Source organism: Lethenteron reissneri, chromosome 71 (assembly GCF_015708825.2).
Source record: "Lethenteron reissneri isolate LAM-NWPU_2019-01 chromosome 71, ASM1570882v1, whole genome shotgun sequence".
Classification (NCBI taxonomy): domain Eukaryota; kingdom Metazoa; phylum Chordata; class Hyperoartia; order Petromyzontiformes; family Petromyzontidae; genus Lethenteron; species Lethenteron reissneri.
Window position 1 is genome coordinate 1,259,370 of NC_083849.1, and position 20,944 is coordinate 1,280,313.

General features: G+C 56.8%; 1 protein-coding gene across 3 annotated transcripts; it reads left to right on the plus strand.

Annotated features, from left to right (window-relative positions):
* The first annotated feature begins 2 nt into the window (after nucleotides 1-2).
* On the plus strand, nucleotides 3-16,978 carry LOC133361115 (DNA methyltransferase 1-associated protein 1-like). 3 transcript variants are annotated; one of them, XM_061579960.1, is made up of 12 exons: nucleotides 3-101; nucleotides 3,049-3,154; nucleotides 3,658-3,749; nucleotides 4,076-4,368; nucleotides 4,776-4,934; nucleotides 7,617-7,787; nucleotides 9,002-9,379; nucleotides 10,116-10,187; nucleotides 11,491-11,563; nucleotides 12,169-12,540; nucleotides 14,891-14,961; nucleotides 15,787-16,978. In XM_061579960.1, exons 2-12 carry the CDS (start codon nucleotides 3,069-3,071, stop codon nucleotides 15,841-15,843), a joined length of 1,824 nt encoding a protein of 607 aa, XP_061435944.1. In that variant the 5' UTR covers nucleotides 3-101; nucleotides 3,049-3,068; the 3' UTR covers nucleotides 15,844-16,978. The 3 variants fall into 3 exon arrangements, with proteins under 3 accessions (XP_061435944.1, XP_061435945.1, XP_061435946.1); XM_061579961.1 differs by having other exon boundaries at nucleotides 9-101; nucleotides 4,173-4,368; XM_061579962.1 differs by lacking the exon at nucleotides 3-101 and adding an exon at nucleotides 1,703-1,979 and having other exon boundaries at nucleotides 4,173-4,368.
* The last annotated feature ends 3,966 nt before the right edge of the window (nucleotides 16,979-20,944 follow it).

Genomic DNA, 20,944 nt, shown 5'->3' on the forward strand with positions numbered 1-20,944 from the left:
TAGCGATTTGTTTGTTGTTGTTTGTGGATTTGTTGTTGTTGTTGTTTGTCGATTTTGTTGTTGTTGTGTGGCGATTATCGCTGCGGAAGACGACGTCTGAGGTAAAACGCGACGTCGCCCTCCCCTCAGAGAACACGAGCGCAGGTCGCGTCGTCGCGAACTCCTCTGGCGAGAGAGAGGAGAGTCGTCTGTGTCTGTGTCTGTGTGTGTGTGTCTGTGTGTGTGTCTGTGTGTCTGTGTGTGTGTGTGTGTGTGTGTGTGTCTGTGTGTGTGTGTGTGTGTCTGTGTGTGTGTCTGTGTGTTGTGTGTGTGTATGTGTCTGTGTGTGTGTGTCTGTGTGTGAGTGTGTGTGTGTGTCTGTGGTGTGTGTGTGTTGTGAGTGTGTGTGTCTGTGTGGTGTCTGGTGTGTGTGTGTTGTGTGTGTGTCTGTATGTGTGTGTGTGTGTCTCTGTGTGTGAGTGTGTGTGTGTCTGTGTGTGTGTCTGTGTGTCTGTGTGTGTCTGTGTGTGTGTGTCTTGTGTGGGTGACGGTGTGTTCTGGGTGGGTGTCTCTGTGTGTGTGTCTCTGTTGTGTGTGTGGTGTCTGTGTGAGTGTCTGTGTGTGTGACTGGTGTGTCTGGTGTGGGTGTCTGTGTGAGTGTCTGTGTGTGTGACTGTGTGTCTGTGTGTGTCTCTGTGTGGTGTTGCCTCTGTGTGTGTGTCTGTGTGTGTGTCCTGTGTGAAGTGTCTGTGGGCGTGACTGGTGTTTGTGTGTGTGTGTCTGTGTGTGTCTCTGTGTGGTGTCTCTGGTGTGAGGTGTCGTGTGTGGCTGGTGACGGTGTGTCTGTGTGTGTGTGTACTTGTGTGTGTCTTGTGTGTGTGTCTGGTTGTGAGTGTCTTGTGGTGTGTGTCTGTGGTGAGTGTCTTTGTGTGTGAGTGTGTGTGTGTATGTGATGTGTGTCTGTGTGTGGTATGTGTGGTGTGTGTCTGTTGTGTGTGTTCTGTGTGGTCTGTGAGTGGTGTCGTTGGTCTGTGTGTGTGTGTGTCGTGTGTTCGTGTGTTCGTTTTCTGTCTGTGGGGAGCGGTAGTGTAGTGGTTAGCGCGCTGCGCTATGAACCTGGCGACCCGGGTTCGATTCCCGCTCACGGCTAACACCAGTGACGATTATCTGAACCGGTTCCTGGGCCTCCCCTAGGTCGACTCAGCCTTAAATGAGTACCTGGTGCGGTGTGTAAACATCGCCACTGGGAGACAAAGGCGGTCGGGCGTGGTGCTGGCCACCAGCCCCTCGTGTACCGTTCCGGCCTTCATTGGTGCTCGCTAACAACAACTTGCCCCTACAGTCTGTTAAGGCTATACGGGGGATCTTTATCTTTGTGTCTGTCTGTGTGTGTGTTTGTGTATGGTGTGTGTCTGTGTGTGTCTGTCTGTGTCTTTGTGTGTCTGTGTGTTGTGAGTGTCTGTGTGTGTGAGTGTCTGGTGTTTTGTGTGTCTGTGTGTGAGTGTCCTTTGTGTGAGTGTGTGTGTCTGTGTGTGAGTGTCTGTGTGTGAGTGTCTGTGTGTGTGTCTGTGTCTCTGTGTGTGTGTGTCTGTGTGTGTCTGTGTGTGTGTGTCTGTCTCTGTGTGTCTTTGTGTGTGTGTGTGTGTCTGTGTGTGTGTGTCTGTCTCTGTGTGTCTTTGTGTGTGTGTGTGTGTCTGTGTGTGGGTGTCTGTGTCTTTGTGTGTCTGTGTCTTTGTGTGAGTGTGTCCTGTGAGTGTGTGTGTCTGTGTGTGAGTATGTCTGTGTGTGTCTGTGAGTGTGTGTGAGTGAGTGTGTGTCTGTGTGTGTGTGAGTGTGTGTGTGAGTGTCTGTGTGTGTGTGTCTGTGTGTGTGTGTGTGTCTTGTGTGTATGTGTGTGTGTGAGTGTCTTTGTGTGTGTATGTGTGTGTGTCTGGTGTGTGTGTGGGGAGTGGTGGGTGTAGTGGTTAGCGCTACGCTGCGCTACAAACCCGGCGACCCGGGTTCGATTCCCGCTCACGGCCAACATCAGTGACGATTGGGCCTCCCCTAGGTAGACTCAGCCTCAAATGAGCAACCTGGTGCTGCGTGTAAACATCGCCACTGGGGAGACAAAGGCGGCCGGGCGTGGTGCTGGCCACCCACCCCCTCGTGTGCCACAGTGCCGGTAGCCTTCATAGGTGCTCGCTAACAGCACTTGCCCCTGCAGTCCGTTACAGGCTACACGGGGGACCTTTGTCTTTGTGTCTTTGTAATGGCCGCGCCCATGTGCGGCCTTGCCTAGGCTCTCGTTCTCCGCGTTAATCGCCGCTGGCTAAAGTCGCCCCCCTCCTCCACCCTCCACCCTGCACACGACCATACTTCACCACTCTGGTCACGCGTGTCGTGTTGTTGTTGTTTGTTGAAATATTTACAAATTTGGTGTGGCATAGACGCACTGTACAGTGCAGCAACAAGGGGGTTGTGGGTCCTCTCATGCACTGCACCTCTGCTGCTTACCACTGCCACCACCACGCAGCCTATAGCAGCTGGTATTTATGGATGGAAATCGACGATCCTAGTCATGATCCAGGATCAGCAGCTGCGGCTGTGCGCGCAATGCGGGCTGCACAACCCCGCTAACGCAGTTGTGGTTGTTGTTGTTGCCGTGGTTGTAATAGTTGTGGTTGTGGCTATAGTTGTGGTTAGAGTTGTTGAGATTGTAATAGTTGTGGCTATAGTTGTGGTTATAGTTGTTGAGATTGTAATAGTTGTGGCTATAGTTGTGGTTGTAGTTGTTGAGATTATAATAGTTGTGGCTGTAGCTGTGGTTGTAGCTGTAGTTGTGGTTATAGTTGTGGTCATAGTTTTGGTTGTGGTTATAGTTGTGGTTATAGTTGTGGCTGTGGTTATAGTTGTGGTTATAGTTGTGGCTATAGTTGTGGTTATAGTTGTGGCTATAGTTGTGGTTATAGTTGTGGCTGTGGTTTTGAGTGTGTGGCTGTTGCCGTGTTGTAGTCGCCGGCGGTTGTTGACGCAGTTGTGGTGATGGTGGTTGTGGTGATGGTGTTGTGGTTGTTGTTGTGGTCTCAGCACCATGGGCACCGGTGCCGATGTGCGTGACATCTTGGAGCTTTCGGCGGACGGGGAGATGGTGGCACCCATCAGCAAACGCGACCTCCTGCTGCAGACCGACAAGGTGCCAGCAGCCATTCTTCACCACCTCAACCACCTCAACCACTCACCACCACCTCAACCACTCACCACCACCCATACTTCACCACCTCAACCACTCACCACCACCCATACTTCACCACCTCAACCACTCACCACCACCTCAACCACTCACCACCACCCATACTTCACCACCTCAACCACCTCAACCACTCACCACCACCCCTACTTCACCACCTCAACCACTCACCACCACCCGTACATCACCACCTCAACCACCTCGCGCGTGTCTGTGCGTGTGTCTGTGCGCGTGTCTGTGTGTCTGCGTGCGTGTCTGTGTGTCTGTGCGCGTGTCTGCGTGTCTGTGTGCCTGTGCGTGTGTCTGTGCGCGTGTCTGTGTGTCTGTGCGCGTGTCTGTGTGTCTGTGCGCGTGTCTCTGTGTCTGTGCGCGTGTCTGCATGCCTGTGTGTCTGTGCGTGTGTCTGTGTGTCTGTGTGCGTGTCTGCGTGTCTGTGTTTGGGTTTTTAGAAAAAGTCAAAGAAGCTGGCAGAGACTCCGACGTTCAAGCGTCCGGAGGGGATGCACCGAGAGGTCTACGCCCTGCTCTACTCGGACAACAAGTGAGACACGACGCATGCCCGTGCGTGTCCCACCGTGTCTCACCGTGTCTCAGTGTGTCTCAGTGTGTCTCACCACATCCCACCGTGTCTCACCACATTGTACCGTGTCTCACGTCTCATTGTGTCACACCTCGTCCCACCGTGTCTCTCTCCCCGCGTCCCACCCACACCATGTCTCTCTCCCCGCGTCTCTCTCCCCGCGTCTCCACCCCCGTGTCTCTCTCCCGGCGTCTCACCCCCCCGTGTCTCTCTCCCTGCGTCTCACCCCCCGTGTCTCTCTCCCGGCGTCTCACCCCCCGTGTCTCTCTCCCCGCGCATCGTCTCAGGGACGCCCCGCCGGTGCTGCCCAGCGACACGTCTCACCGTGTCTCACCGTGTCTCACCGTGTCTCACCGTGTCACCACGTCCCACCCACCGTCTCAGGGACGCCCCGCCGGTGCTGCCCAGCGACTCGTCCCAGGGCTACCGCACGGTGAAGGCGCGCCTCGGGTGCCGCGTGGTGCGGGCGTGGCGCTGGACCCCCTTCACCCACCCGGCGCGCACCGACGGCGCCGTCTTCCACCACTGGCGGCGCGCCACCGACCAGCCCAGCGAGTATCCCTTCGCTCGCTTCAACAAGGCACGCACACGACAACAACAACAACATGAACAACAACAACATGAACAACAACAAGTGGCGGTGTGACGTCACCGCTAAGTGGCGGTGACGTCACCACGCCGCTTGTGCCAGGCCTCGTGCCGTGGGTCGATTGACCGAGATGAGTGGCCGATGCACCAGCTGTGCCCCCCACTGTGCCAGACTAGGTGCACGAGGTCACGGGACAGACCCAGGTGGTGTGCCGCTGCTGCTGCTACTGCTGGTGCTGCTGCTGCTGTTGCTGATGATGATGCTGCCGCTGCTGCTGTTGCTGATGATGATGATGATGCTGCTGCTGCTGCTGATGCTGATGATGCTGCCGCTGCTGCTGCCGCTGCTGCTGCCGCTGCCGATGCCGCCGCTTGATGTTGTCGTCGTTGCCGGTGCAGAGCGTGCAGGTGCCCGTGTTCACGGAGCAGGAGTACGCGTCGCACCTGCAGCACGACGACTGGAGCCGCGCCGAGACTGACCACCTGCTCGACCTCTGCCAGCGGTTCGACCTGCGCTGGGTGGTCATGCACGACCGCTACGACTGCAACACCTACAAGGTGCGTACATGTTGACTACCTCGCCTGGTACGCAGGAGGTCGTGGGTTCAATTCCAACCCTGACGCCTGCTGCTGCTGTATATTTGGAGTCTGTGTCTCTCTCATCATCATCATCACGGTGGCTAGGAGATGTTGACTACCTCGCCTGGTACGCAGGAGGTCGTGGGTTCAATCCCAACCCTGACGACGCCTGCTGCTGTATATTTGGAGTCTGTGTCTCTCTCATCATCATCATCACGGTGGCTAGGAGATGTTGACTACCTCGCCTGGTACGCAGGAGGTCGTGGGTTCAATCCCGACCCTGACGACGCCTGCTGCTGTATATTTGGAGTTTGTGTGTGTGTCTCTTTCATCATCGTCACGGTGGCTAGGAGATGTTAACTACCTCGCCTGGTACGCAGGAGGTCGTGGGTTCAATCCCAACCCTGACGACGCCTGCTGCTGCTGTATATTTGGAGTCTGTGTCTCTCTCATCATCATCATCACGGTGGCTAGGAGATGTTGACTACCTCGCCTGGTACGCAGGAGGTCGTGGGTTCAATCCCAACCCTGACGACGCCTGCTGCTGTATATTTGGAGTCTGTGTCTCTCTCATCATCATCATCACGGTGGCTAGGAGATGTTGACTACCTCGCCTGGTACGCAGGAGGTCGTGGGTTCAATCCCGACCCTGACGACGCCTGCTGCTGTATATTTGGAGTTTGTGTGTGTGTCTCTTTCATCATCGTCACGGTGGCTAGGAGATGTTAACTACCTCGCCTGGTATGCAGGAGGTCGTGGGTTCAATTCCAACCCTGACGACGCCTGCTGCTGTATATTTGGAGTTTGTGTGTGTGTCTCTTTCATCATCATCACGGTGGCTAGGAGATGTTAACTACCTCGCCTGGTACGCAGGAGGTCGTGGGTTCAATCCCAACCCTGACGACGCCTGCTGCTGTATATTTGGAGTCTGTGTCTCTCTCATCATCATCATCACGGTGGCTAGGAGATGTTGACTACCTCGCCTGGTACGCAGGAGGTCGTGGGTTCAATCCCGACCCTGACGACGCCTGCTGCTGTATATTTGGAGTCTGTGTCTCTCTCATCATCATCATCACGGTGGCTAGGAGATGTTGACTACCTCGCCTGGTACGCAGGAGGTCGTGGGTTCAATTCCAACCCTGACGACGCCTGCTGCTGTATATTTGGAGTTTGTGTGTGTGTCTCTTTCATCATCATCACGGTGGCTAGGAGATGTTAACTACCTCGCCTGGTATGCAGGAGGTCGTGGGTTCAATCCCAACCCTGACGACGCCTGCTGCTGCTGTGTATTTGAAGTTTGCGTGTCTCTCATCATCATCATCACGGTATCTAGGAGATGTTAACTTCCTCGCCTGGTATACAAGAGGTCGTGGGTTTGATCCCGACCCTGACGATCCCTGCTGTGTATTTGGAGTTGCTCCATCTCTCTCCGTGTCTCTTTCTCCGTAGCGACGCTCTGTGGAGGACCTGAAGTAGCGCTACTACTCCAACTCCGTGTGTCTCCATCTCTCTCTGTGTGTCTCCGTGTGTCTCCGTGTGTCTCCATCTCTCTCCGTGTGTCTCCGTGTGTCTTCATCTCTCTCCATGTGTCTCCGTGTGTCTCCGTGTGTCTCCATCTCTCTCCGTGTGTCTCCGTGTGTCTTCATCTCTCTCCATGTGTCTCCGTGTGTCTCCATCTCTCTCCGTGTGTCTCCATCTCTCTCCGTGTGTCTCCATCTCTCTCCGTGTGTCTCCATCTCTCTCCGTGTGTCTCCATCTCTCTCCGTGTGTCTCCATCTCTCTCCGTGTGTCTCCATCTCTCTCCGTGTGTCTCCGTGTGCTCCGTGTGTCTCCATCTCTCTCCGTGTGTCTCCGTGTGTCTCCATCTCTCTCCGTTGTCTCCGTGTGTCTCCATCTCTCTCCGTGTGTCTCCATCTCTCTCCGTGTGTCTCCGTGTGTCTCCGTGTGTCTCCGTCTCTCTCCATGTGTCTCCGTGTGTCTCCGTGTGTCTCCATCTCTCTCCGTGTGTCTCCGTGTGTCTCCGTGTGTCTCCGTGTGTCTCCGTGTGTCTCCAACTCTCTGTGTGTCTCCGTGTGTCTCATCTCTCTCCGTGTGTCTCCGTGTGTCTCCATCTCTCTCCGTGTGTCTCCATGTGTCTTCATCTCTCTCTGTGTGTCTCCGTGTGTCTCCGTGTGTCTCCATCTCTCTCTGTGTGTCTCCGTGTGTCTCCATCTCTCTCCGTGTGTCTCCACCTCTCTCCGTGTGTCTCCGTGTCTCCATCTCTCTCCGTGTGTCTCCGTGTGTCTCCGTGTGTCTCTGTGTGTCTCCGTGTGTCTCCGTGTGTCTCCATGTGTCTCCATCTCTCCGTGTGGCTCCGTGTGTCTCCACCTCTCTCCGTGTGTCTCCGTGTCTCCATCTCTCTCTGTGTGTCTCCGTGTGTCTCCGTGTGTCTCCATGTGTCTCCATCTCTCCGTGTGTCTCCGTGTGTCTCCACCTCTCTCCGTGTGTCTCCATGTGTCTCCATCTCTCTCCGTGTGTCTCCATCTCTCTCCGTGTGTCTCCATGTGTCTCCATCTCTCTCCGTGTGTCTCCGTGTGTCTCCGTGTGTCTCCGTGTCTCCATCTCTCTCTGTGTGTCTCCATGTGTCTCCATCTCTCCGTGTGGCTCCGTGTGTCTCCGTAGCGACGCTCCGTGGAGGACCTGAAGGAGCGCTACTACTCCATGACGTCGCGTCTCCTCCGTGCCCGCGCCCCGCCCGGCACGGAGCCGCGTGCCGTCCCCGCCTTCGACGCCGAACACGAGCGGCGGCGCAAGCAGCAGCTGGAGCGTCTCTTCAGCCGCACGCCGGAGCAGGTGCGGAGCTCATGGGGGGCGGGGCGGGGGGTCGGACCCCCGGTGGTTGGAGGTCGCAAACGGGTTTTGATTCCTTACCCGTACCCGTACCCGGCCGCACCAGGGTCGCAAACGGGTACCCGTACCCGGCCGGGTAGGGTACGGGTACAGGTACCCGATTGCGACCTCTGGGATGAAGCCATGTTGCAGGCGCGGGTGGGTTGATTCTAGGAACTGAATTGTGAGAAGAGACAAGACGTTGGGAAATGAGTGACAAACGGTGACTCACCAGTGACTCACGGCCTACCCGTACCCGTTTGCGACGGGTGTAGTGGCGTTACGTGACAAACACACGTCGGTTACAGCTCGCAGCCTTGGCTTACCCGCAGGGGGCTGTGGGCTTTGGATCCTGCGCTGTGATCCCTCAGAACCCCGCCCCTCGGTGAGGAATTAGTATAAAAGACGGGGAGCCAGAGAGGCATGGGGGGGCAGTGTTCGCGAGTCGAAGTCGGAAGACCCAGTTGAAGGGTCGGGATCGAACCCACTTCCTCCTGTATACCAGGCGAGGTAGTTAACATCTCCTAGCCACCGTGATGATGATGACAGAGAGACACGCAAACTCCAACTATACAGCAGCAGGCGTCAGGGTCTCCTCTGACCCGCAGCCCTTCTGAGGACCGGGTCTGTGTGGCTGGTGTTCGGGACCTGCGTCTTGGCTGGGCCAGGTCAGGTAGCCTCCCCTAGAGCCCTTAGCGGAGGACCTGGGAGCGTAGGTGGATAGGCAGGTGGGCCTAGGGGTGTCTCCCAGAGTAGTACGGGTGAAGGGGCCGTTACCCCCTTCAAGAGTTGTATACGTTGCCCCGTGTCAAGTGTTCAGTCGCACTGAATAGTGTTGCCTCTACTTCATCGTCTCTGTCGTGCGAGAACCCACGGCACGGGGAGAGAGAGACGACGCAAACTCCAAATACACAGCAGGGATCGTCAGACCCCCACGGCATTGCTGTATAGAGCCACAAGGGGGCAGCTACCCGGCTATCCTTGACGATGTCCCCCTCCCCGTACCCCCTCCCCGTACCCCCACCCCGTACCCCCCTCCCCGTACCCCCTCCCCGTACCCCCGCCCCGTGCCCCCTCCCCGTGCCCCCTCCCCGTACCCCCTCCCCGTACCCCCTCCCCCTACCCCCGCCCCGTACCCCCTCCCCGTACCCCCGCCCCGTACCTCCTCCCCGACTCAGCTGGCGGAAGAGGAGACGCTGGTGTCGGAGCTGCGTCGCATCGAGTCTCGCAAGAAGGAGCGCGAGCGCGCCACGCAGGACCTGCACAAGCTGATGGGCGCGGCGACCAGCGCCACGGCCTCGCTGCAGCACCACCACCACCAGCAGCAGCAGCAGCACCAGCAGCAGCAGCAGCAGGGCCACGGGCAGCAGCACGGGGGGGCGGGTTCGGCGGCGGCGGCGTCGGGGGGACCGGGGGGCCAGGCGGGAGGGCCCCCCCCCCACCACCACCACCATCACCACCACCATCACCACCACCACCACCACCACCGCGCGCACGAGCGCAAGGCCAGCAAGAAGAAGGCGACGCACCGGCGGGGAGACTCGGGGGACCGGGCGGTAAGACCCGCGCACGCACACACGCATACGTACACACACGCACGCACACGTACACACACGCACGCACACGTACACACACGTACACACACACACGTACACACATGTACACACACGCGCACGTACACACACGTACACACACGCACGCACACGTACACACACGTACACACACACACGTACACACATGTACACACACGCGCACGTACACACACGTACACACACGTACACACACGCACGCACACGTACACACACGTACACACACACGTACACACACGTACACACACGTACACACACGCGCACACGCACACGTACACACACGTACACACACGCACGTACGACGACGATGACGACGATGATGACGACGACGATGATGACGGCGATGATGGGCGGTGTCTATTGGTCGGCGGGCCACGCTAAAGGCCACCAGGGACCGCCAGTGGCCCCCTGCGCGGGGCCTTGCAATGAGGAACGCTGCCGTTAGACTCTGTGGGGGACACTGGCATTCGACAGCAGTCATGGAGGGTTGTGTATTCATTACTGTGCCTCTGTGACCTCTCCGTGACCCCGCCGTGACCTCTCCGTGACCCCGCCGTGACCTGCCCGTGACCCCGCAGTGACTGCCCGTGACTCCGCCGTGACCTCGCCGTGACCCCGTGTGACTCCCCGTGACCCCGCCGTGATCCCCTGTGACTCGCCGTGACCCCGCCGTGATCCCCCGTGACCCCGTGTGACCCCGCAGGCTGTACTGGAGACAGCCGGGATCAAGTTCCCGGATGCCAAGTCAGCCGGGGTGATGCTGCGCAGTCAGAGGGTGTGTCTCTCTCTCTCGCTCTCTCGCTCTCGCTCGCTCGCTCTCTCTCGCTCGCTCTCTCACTCGCTCGCTCTCTCGCTCTCTCTCTCGCCCACTCTCTCTGTCGCTCTCTCGCTCTTTTGTTTACGATCAGTGGAAACAAGAAGATGCTCGGTGTAGTCGGCACTTTGCTTCGTTCATCATTTCGTAATTTTTTTTTTTTAACTTTGCTTTATGTGAACCCCCACCCTCTCGCTCACTCTCTCGCTCACCCTCTCACTCGCTCTCTTGCTCACCTCTCTCGCTCACTCTGTCCCTCTCTCTCTCTCGCTCACTCTCTTGGTCACTCTCTCGCTCACTCTCTCACTCTCTCGCTCCCTCTCACTCTCTCTCTCACTCTCTCGCTCACTCTCTCACTCTCTCGCTCACTCTCACTCCTCTCTCTCACTCTCTCACTCTCTCTCTCACTCTCTCTCACTCTCTCTCACCTCTCTCTCACTCTGTCCCTCTCTCTCTCTCACTCTCTCTCACTCTGTCCCTCTCTCTCTCTCGCTCACTCTCTTGGTCACTCTCATCGCTCACTTCTCTCACTCTCTCGCTCCCTCTCCTCTCTCACTCTCATCTGCTCACTCTCTCGCTCTCTCTCCTCTCGCCACTCTCTCTCACTCTCTCGCTCACTCTCTCTCACTCTCTCTCACTCTGTCCCTCTCTCCTCTCACTCTCTCTCTCTCTCTCTCGCTCACTCTCTTGGTCACTCTCTCGCTCACTCTCTCACTCTCTCGCTCCCTCTCACTCTCTCTCTCACTCTCTCTCACTCTGTCCCTCTCTCTCTCTCGCTCACTTCTCTTGGTCACTCTCTCACCTCATATCGCTCCCTCTCACTCTCTCTCTCACCTCTCCTCGCTCACTCTCTCCTCAGCTCTCTCTCCTCACTCTCTCGCTCTCTCTCAATCTGTCCCTCTCTCTCTCACTCCCTCTCTGCACTCTCCTCGCTCACGTCTCTCAGCTCTCTCTCACTCTCTCACTCTCTCTCACTCTCTCTCACTCTGTCCTCTCTCTCTCACTCTCTCTCTCTCTCTCGCTCACTCTCTTGGTCACTCTCTCACTCTCTCGCTCCCTCTCACTCTCTCTCTCACTCTCTCTCACTCTGTCCCTCTCTCTCTCTCGCTCACTCTCTTGGTCACTCTCTCGCTCCACTCTCTCGCTCACTCTCTCACTCTCTCGCTCCCTCTCACTCTCTCGCTCACTCTCTCGCTCCTCTCTCTCTCTCGCTCCGTGTTGTGGTGACGTGGTGGTGCGCTGCGTTCTGTTTTGTTGTGACCAGATGAAGTTGCCAAGCTCCGTTGGCCAGAAGAAAGTGAAAGCGATCGAGCAGATCCTCACCGAGCTGGGCATCGGTACGTGGCTCACCGTGGCAGCTCACCGTAGCGGCTCACCGTGACTCACCGTGACTCACTGTGGCGGCTCACCATGACTCACTGTGGCGGCTCACCGTGGCTCACCGTAGCGGCTCACCGTAGCGGCTCACCGTGACTCACCGTGACTCACTGTGGCGGCTCACCCGTGGCTCACCGTGGCTCACCGTAGCGGCTCACCGTTACTCAACCGGACTCACCGTGACTCACCGTGGCGGCTCACTACTCAATACACGGCTCACGGCACCGCGTCTCCCCAACCATCAAGTGGTTCCGCACATCCCCCGTGTCTCCCCACCCCCCCCCCCGTGTCTCCCCCCCCCCCCGTCTCCCCACTGCACCCCCCCCGTGTCTCCCCACCCCCGTGTCTCCCCACCCCCGTGCTCCCCACCCCCCCCCCATGTCTCCACCCCGTGTCCTCCCACCCCCCCCCCCCCCCCCCCCGTGTCTCTCCACACAATTCCGCCGTCTCCCCACTCCACAGTATCTCCCCACTCACCCCCCCCGTGTCTCCCCCCCCCGTGTCTCCCCACCACCCCCCCCCCCGTGTCCCCCACCCCCCCCCGTGTCCCCACCCCACCCCCCAGACCTGAGCCCGATGCCCACGGAGGAGGTGGTGCTGCTGTACAACGAGCTGCGCTCCGACCTGGTGCTGCTCTACGAGCTGAAGCAGGCGCTGGGCACCTGCGAGTACGAGCGGCACACGCTCACGCACCGCTACCACAACCTGCGCGCCATCGCGGGGGGCTCCGAGCCGCCGACGACGGCACCGGCGCCGCCGGGGGGCGGAGGGGCGGCCGGCGCGGCGTCTGCCGGCGCCGCCCCCTCCTCCTCCTCCGCGTCGACCGGCGCGACCGCGACCGCGGCGCTGCCGCCACCGCCGCCGTCGTCATCCTCGTCCTCCTCCACCTCCTCCTCCTCGTCGTCCGTGTCGGTGCCGACCGCCGGCGTGCGGCCAGGTGAGGCGGTGGCGGTGGCGCTGTGGTGGTGGTGGCGCTGTGGTGGTGGTGGCACTGTGGTGGTGGTGGTGGTGCTGCGGTGGTGGTGGCGCTGCGGTGGTGGCCGTGGTGGTGGTGGTGGTGGCGGTGGTGGTGGTGGCGGTGGTGGTGGTGGTGGCGCTGCGGTGAAACGGACAGAACCTTTTCTCGTTCAATTATAAAGTAAAGCAATGTGCTTGTCGTATCGCTAGCTTGTTTTACTAACGGGTGGACGCGCCTCGCACCTCCCGATTATCACGATTGGCGACGTCCTTAGCTAAAGAAGTGTACAACACACAGACACGCAGACACACAAACACGCAGACACGCAGACACGCAGACACGCAGACACGCGCGCGCTGACGTTCAGTTACTTCCCTCAGTGGTGGGGGGGGTGAGGAGGTGGGGTGAGGAGGAGGGGTGAGGAGGTGGGGTGAGGAGGTGGGGTGAGGAGGAGGGGTGAGGGGTGAGGAGGAGGGGTGAGGAGGTGGGGTGAGGAGGGAAAGTGCTGTGCCCCCCTTAGCTGCGTGGAGCAGAGGTCACTGGAAGAGTTTGTGGGTAGTGCTTCTATCTCACAGGATCTCCCTTGCCAGTATCACAATATAAGAATAGGTTTTACTCTCTCCAGCAATCAAACAGTTGTGTTAAGATTTTAGAACACAAAACTGGAACCTTTTTGCAAGGAATCGTGTCTGCATCAACCACACAAGGTACTTGTGGTGAACATGCAAAAAAAAAACACACTCTGGTAGTAGATGATGATGCATTGCCTTTGAAACTGATTGGTCCACACCAGAGCAGAGGTCGCAAACGGGTTTTGATTCCTTACCCGTACCCGGCCGCACCAGGGTCGCAAACGGGTACGGGTATCGGGTACCCGATAGCGAACTCTGGAATGAAGCCACGTTGCAGGCGCGGGTGGGTTGATTCTAGGAACTTGAATTGCGAGAAGAGACAAGACGTTGGGAAATGAGTGACAAACGGTGACTCACCAGTGACTCACGGCCTACCCGTACCCGGCCGCACCAGGGTCGCAAACGGGTACCCGGTACGGGTAGCCGGGTATCGGGTTGGGTACGGGTATCGGGTACCTGGTTGCGACCTCTGCACCAGAGACCGCTTTCTTTAGAGCCAAGTCTCACTAACAGCGTTGGACCAACGCCGGAAGGCGAAGAGAGCACACGAACACTCACTCTTTGGTTCTTTCGGTAAAGTCACGTAGAAAGAGAAAATATTAAATTAAATAACAGCACAGACGTTTTGATTGCAACACAATCAATCATCGTCAAGCACAAATGAAAGAGAAACAAACCTTGTGAACTTAGAAATGTAATGTAATACAACACAGAGAGTCGGCTAACATTACAGTCAACACCCTACCTGGTTGATTACGTTCTTCCAAAGATTGCTAAATTTAAGAGAGAGATTAAACACAGCACCGGAGACACACAGACAGACACATAAGCAAAGAGAGACAACACAGAGACACACAGAGACACACAGAGACACACAGAGACTCACAGAGACACACAGAGACTCACAGAGACACACAGAGACACACAGAGACACACAGAGACTCACAGAGACACACAGAGACACACAGAGACACACAGAGACACACAGAGACTCACAGAGACACACAGAGACACACAGAGACTCACAGAGACTCACAGAGACACACAGAGACACACAGAGACACACAGAGACTCACAGAGACACACAGAGACTCACGAGACACAGAGACTCACAGAGACTCACAGAGACTCACAGAGACACACAGAGACACACAGAGACACACAGAGACACACAGAGACACACAGAGACACACAGAGACTCACAGAGACACACAGAGACACACAGAGACTCACAGAGACACATAAAGACACACAGAGACACACAGAGACTCACAGAGACACACAGAGACACACAGAGACACACAGAGACTCACAGAGACACACAGAGACACACAGAGACACACAGAGACACACAGAGACTCACAGAGACACACAGAGACACACAGAGACTCACAGAGACACATAAAGACACACAGAGACACACAGAGACTCACAGAGACTCACAGAGACTCACAGAGACACAACAGAGACACACAGAGACTCACAGAGACACACAGAGACTCACAGAGACTCACAGAGACTCACAGAGACTCACAGAGACTCACAGAGACACACAGAGACACACAGAGACACACAGAGACACACAGAGACACACAGAGACACACAGAGACACACAGAGATGTAAAGATCCGCTCGCGTCTCTGCGCCGTGTCGCCCCCTCCCTGTGTGTGTTTCCCTCCCTGTGTGCATCGTCTCAGACGGAGAGTTGCAGTCCGCGGACGTCGCTCGCTCCGACGGACTCGCGGACGCCATGGGGGCAAACATCTCGGTAACAAACACACGAGACACGGAGTGTGTGTGTGTGTGTGGGGTGGGGGGGGTGGGGGGGGTGTGTGTGTGTGTGGGGTGTGTGGGGTGGGGGGGGTGTGTGTGGGGTGTGTGTGGTGTGTGGGGTGTGTGTGGTGTGTGTGTGGGGTGTGTGGGGTGTGTGTGGTGTGTGGGGTGTGTGTGTGGTTGGTGGGGTGTGTGTGGTTGGTGGGGTGTGTGTGGTGTGTGTGGGGTGTGTGGGGTGGGGGGGGGTATGTGTGTGGGGGGTGTGTGTGGTGTGTGTGTGGGGTGTGGGGTGTGTGTGGGGTGTGTGTGGTGTGTGTGGTGGGTGTGGGGTGTGTGGGGTGGGGGGGTATGTGTGTGTGGGGTGTGTGTGTGGGGTGTGTGTGTGGGGTGTGTGTGGTGGGTGTGGGGTGTGTGGGGTGGGGGGGGTATGTGTGTGTGGGGTGTGTGTGTGTGGGGTGTGTGTGTGTGGGGTCTGTGTGTGTGCGGGGTCTGTGTGTGTGCGTGTGGGGTGTGTGTGCGTGTGGGGTGTGTGCGTGTGGGGGGTGTGTGTGGGGTGTGTGTGTGTGGGGTGTGTGTGTGTGGGGGTGTGTGTGTGGGGTGTGTGTGTGTGTGGTGTGTGTGCGTGTGGGGTGTGTGCGTGTGTGGGGTGTGTGGGGTGTGTGTGTGGGGAGAGTGACGATTATCTGAATCAATTCATGGCTTCCCCTAGGTCGACTCGGCCTCAAATGAGTATCTGGTGCGAGGGGGGGGGAGCAGGGTGATGTTTGATGTTGCATTTCTCACGTTCGGGCCTCCGACCTCTCTCCCACCGACCCCGCAGCGCAAGCGGAGGGAGTCTGCGCCTGGGGTCTGCCTCATGAAGAAAAAGAAAAACTAGCCACGGATACGTCTACGGCGTCTACAGCAGCAGCTGTAAAGCAGTGACAGCTTTACAGAACCAACAGATACATGTACATCATCTACAGCATCTACAGCGTCTACAGCAGCAGTCGGCCAACGATGGCGATTTAACCGGGTTCTCACCCCGATCACATAGTGACTCGCATATAGACCCGGAGACTCACACAGACACCCGTAGACTCGCACAGAGACCCGTAGACTCACAGAGAGACCCGTAGACTCACACAGAGACCCGTAGACTCACACAGAGACCAGTAGACTCGGACAGAGACCCGTAGACTCGCACAGAGACCCATAGACTCACACAGAGACCCGTAGACTCACAGAGAGACCCGTAGACTCACACAGAGACCCATAGACTCACACAGAGACCCGTAGACTCACACAGAGACCCGTAGACTCACACACAGAGAACCGTAGACTCGCACAGAGACCCGTAGACTCGCATAGAGACCCGTAGACTCGCACAGAGACCCGTAGACTCGCACAGAGACCCATAGACTCACACAGAGACCCATAGACTCACACAGAGACCCACAGACTCACACAGAGACCCACAGACTCACACAGAGACCCATAGACTCGCACAGAGACCCATAGACTCACACAGAGACCCATAGACTCGCACAGAGACCCATAGACTCACACAGAGATCCGTAGACTCACACAGAGACCCATAGACTCACACAGAGACCCGTAGACTCACACAGAGACCCGTAGACTCACACAGAAACCCACAGACTCACACAGAGACCCATGGACTCACACAGAGACCCGTAGACTCACACAGAGACCCATGGACTCACACAGAGACCCGTAGACTCACACAGAGACCCGTAGACTCACACAGACCCGTAGACTCACACAGACACATAGACTCACACAGAGAACCATAGACTCACACAGAGACCCATAGACTCACACAGAGACCCATAGACTCGCACAGAGACCCACAGACTCACACAGAGACTCAAACTCACAGAGAGACCCACAGACTCACACAGAGACCCATAGACTCACACAGAGACCCATAGATTCGCACAGAGACCCACAGACTCACACAGAGACCCATAGACTCGCACAGAGACCCACAGACTCACACAGAGACCCATAGATTCGACACAGAGACCACATAGACTCACACAGAGACCCATAGACTCGCACAGAGACCCACCAAGAGCCCACGACTCGCACAGAGACCCACAGACTCGCACGAGACCCACAGACTCGCACAGAGACCCACAGACTCGCACAGAGACCCACAGACTCGCACAGAGACCCTAGACTCAGACAGAGACCCACAGACTCGCACAGAGACCCAGACTCACACAGAGACCCATAGACTCGCACAGAGACCCACAGACTCACACAGAGACCCACAGACTCGCACAGAGACCCGTAGACTCAGACAGAGACCCACAGACTCACACAGAGACCCACAGACTCACACAGAGACCCATAGACTCGCACAGAGACCCACAGACTCACACAGAGACCCACAGACTCACACAGAGACCCACAGACTCACACAGAGACCCACAGACTCACACAGAGACCCACAGACTCACACAGAGAGACCCATAGACTCACACAGAGACCCGTAGACTCACACAGAGAGACCCACAGACTCACACAGAGACCCACGGATTCGCGTACACTTGATTATGATTAAATCGGGTTCTCATGAGTTGATGTCACCAACGACACCACAATAAAATGCTGATCACATTCAATGCCATTCTGTACTTAATTTGGCGAAATGCAGCACTGCAAATTCAAAGTGTTGATTTTAACCGCCGTGCAATGAGCCTGCGGTCCAGAGGTTCGCGTTAACAGCACTCGGAGGTAGCCCTGTGTGTTTGTCGAACTTCTTTCACACCATACTCGTTGGTTCTTTCGGTAAAGTGACGTAGGTAGAAATCAAATTGAACAAATCACGGACGTTTCGATGGCAACACAAGCGATCCTCATCAGCTGTGTGATACCCACAGCAAGGAAATGCTGTGTTGCGATCGAAAGGTCGCGACTTATTTTATTTTTCTACCCACGTGACTGTACCGACAGAACCACAAAGAGTATGGATTCGTGCGAGCACGGAAGCTTCAAATCTAGATTATTTCGCACCGTACGTAGTCAACAGCGCTAATCGGGGGTGCGGGGAAAGACAACAATCTAAACACACAAACAGCTCTAAAAAAATGAGTTTGTCAATCTGGACGATTTCCAAGTGCACAGCTCCTCCGGCAGCTTCCTAATATCGGAGGGAAGAGCGTTCCAGACGGCCGCAGAAGCAGCGTGTCTGAAAGCGCCGGGCAGAGGTCGCAACCGGGTACCCGATACCCGTACCCTACCCGATACCCGGCTACCCGTACCCTACCCGATACCCGGCTACCCGTACCCAGCCGGGTACGGGTAGCCGTTTGCGACACTGGTGCGGCCGGGTACGGGTAAGGAATCAAAACCCGTTTGTGACCTCTTGCGCCGGGCAATGCAGTGGCCACCGTCTTTCTATCGATGGTTTGCCAAAAGCTGCTGCTGCCGCTGCGGAGTTGGCGTGGTGATGGTTGACGCTGCTTGAGGTCAGAGAGGCATTGTGGTGGTTCATTTGCGGGCCGAGCACTTTGTGCTTGCGCGTGTGTGTGCGCGCGTGTGTGCGCGTGTGTGTGTGTGTGTGTGTGCGCGTGTGTGTGCGCGTGTGTGTGTGTGCGCGTGTGTGTGTGCGTGTGTGTGTGGGGGCTAAACGGGCGCGGCACGGGCTAGAGAAGAGATGGAGTGATGTGGTACAGGAGGACGTGGAGCTGAGTGGACTTGCCGATGACCGGTACCAGCGGTGTCAAGATCGGCCTCAGTGGAGGAGGCTCGTGAAGGACGCTACTGGGCAGTTGGAGGCAGTCGCCCTCCAACAACAACGGAGGGCAGAGGAGCGACGCTCACAACAACGAGCGGAGCGCCGGGTGGCTAAAGCACAGCAAGTTGGCACGGTAGGGGGCACAGGTGGTGCATTAGCCAGTCATCTCGGTCATTTCAGTCAGTCGACCCGTGGCACCTGCTGGGTCTGCCCCATGACCTACTACCAGCGGGCGTTCGACACTTCATGTGGCCTCAAGGTGCACTTGGCCTGGCACAAGCGTCGTGGTGACGTCACCGCCACTTAGTGGCGAATGGCGGTTGTTGTGTGTGTGTGTGTGACGAGCACGACATCCGCTTCCACGTACCGGTCTCCGGCACCCGAGCATCTGCACCTGCCCGCTTCAAAGTCGCAACGGCGTAAGGGCGAACGCTGGTGGTGGTATTGGGGCGAATTGATTTGATCTTTTTTTTGTGTCAGTTTACCGGGTGACGGCATGAGCACGACTCGTTCTTGCGATCCAACGGGGGGGAGGGGGGGGTGACGGTGGGGGGTTCCGCCAGCTCCATTCAAACGCGTTCCGAGTGGTTCCCGCGGAAGACGCGTCGCGACTCGGTCCCCTGCAGCGTTGATCTTGGAACGTCGCCGTAGACGTGTGAAACCTTGTGGCGGTACCCCGCGGGGTCCCGAATAAACGTAATTCAAAGTCGTCGCGTATTTATTTTCGCCGACTCCGTCCCAGCGCGCGCACACAAACGCCGCGACCCACCAGAACTCAATCCTCTCGTTCTTCACCAAGCACCCGCCGTTGCCGCGATTGACTGGTGCGGCCGGGTACGGGTAAGGAATCAAAACCCGTTTGCGACCTCTGGTGTGCGGGATTGCCTCGGGGAGGTTGCGCCAGAGGTGTGGTGGTGCACCCGTAGAGCCAGGGGTGGGGGGAAGGTCCAAGGCCCGTTGGCCGTGTGAGGCCCGCGAAATCATTTGGTGTGGCTCTGCCAAGGCAAACGCAGGCGGGACTCGAAATTCAAACACATTGTCCTGCTGCGGAAGGAGCTGGTAGGAACATCGGGTTGCTCGGTCAATGGTCTGCAGGGTCAACGTCGGCGTGGTGTATTCCGCAAATATTCCTGACTGTGAGGGCGGGCACAAGCCGGCGTGAGTAGGTGAAACGTTGAGTTTGAGAAGGGCACCACGGGGTGACCAGCCCCTCCCCACCCAGCCCCTCCCCTCCCCTCTCCACCCAGCCCCACCCTCCCCTCCCCACCCAGCCCCTCCCTGCACGACGGACACAATAATCCCCTGTGGGCTGGTGTAACCAGGAGGTTCCTGCCAGTATAAATCTAGGAGCAAACCTGGAAAAGCAGTTGCGAGTAGCAGCAACATCATCATCAACACCAGCAGCTCACATCATCACACGCCTCGCCAGAGAGAAGCAGTTCCAGCCCATCGCATTAGGGGCGAGTTAATTAAACGTTTGACCAAATATAACAACGGGCTAATTTTCAAGTTGATAATTTTGTATGGCCCACGAATGATGTTATATAAATATCCAAGTGGCACTTGGCAGACAAAAGGTTTCCCACCCCTGCCGTAGAGACACGTAGAGACACGTAGAGATAGACTGACTCGCACATAGACTTGCGTAGAAACCCACTGATTCACACACAGACCCATAGGCTCACACAGAGACCCATAGACTCGTACAGACCCATAGGCTCACTTAGAAACCCAGACTCGGAGATCCATAGACTCGTATAGAAACCCACTGATTCACACACATTCCCATAGACTCACACAGAGACCCATAGGCTCACACACAGACCCATAGGCTCACATAGAAACGCAGACTCGGAGACCCATAGACTCGCATAGAAACCCACTGATTCACACATTCCCATAGACTCACACAGAGACCCATAGGCTCACACACAGACCCATAGGCTCACATAGAAACGCAGACTCGGAGACCCATAGACTCGCATAGAAACCCACTGATTCACACATTCCCATAGACTCACACAGAGACCCATAGGCTCACACACAGACCCATAGGCTCACTTAGAAACCCAGACTCACAGAGATCCATAGACTCGTATAGAAACCCACTGATTCACACACATTCCCATAGACTCACACACAGACCCATAGGCTCACATAGAAACGCAGACTCGGAGATCCATAGACTCGCATAGAAACCCTTACATTATCATTATAATCAGAGTTGTTT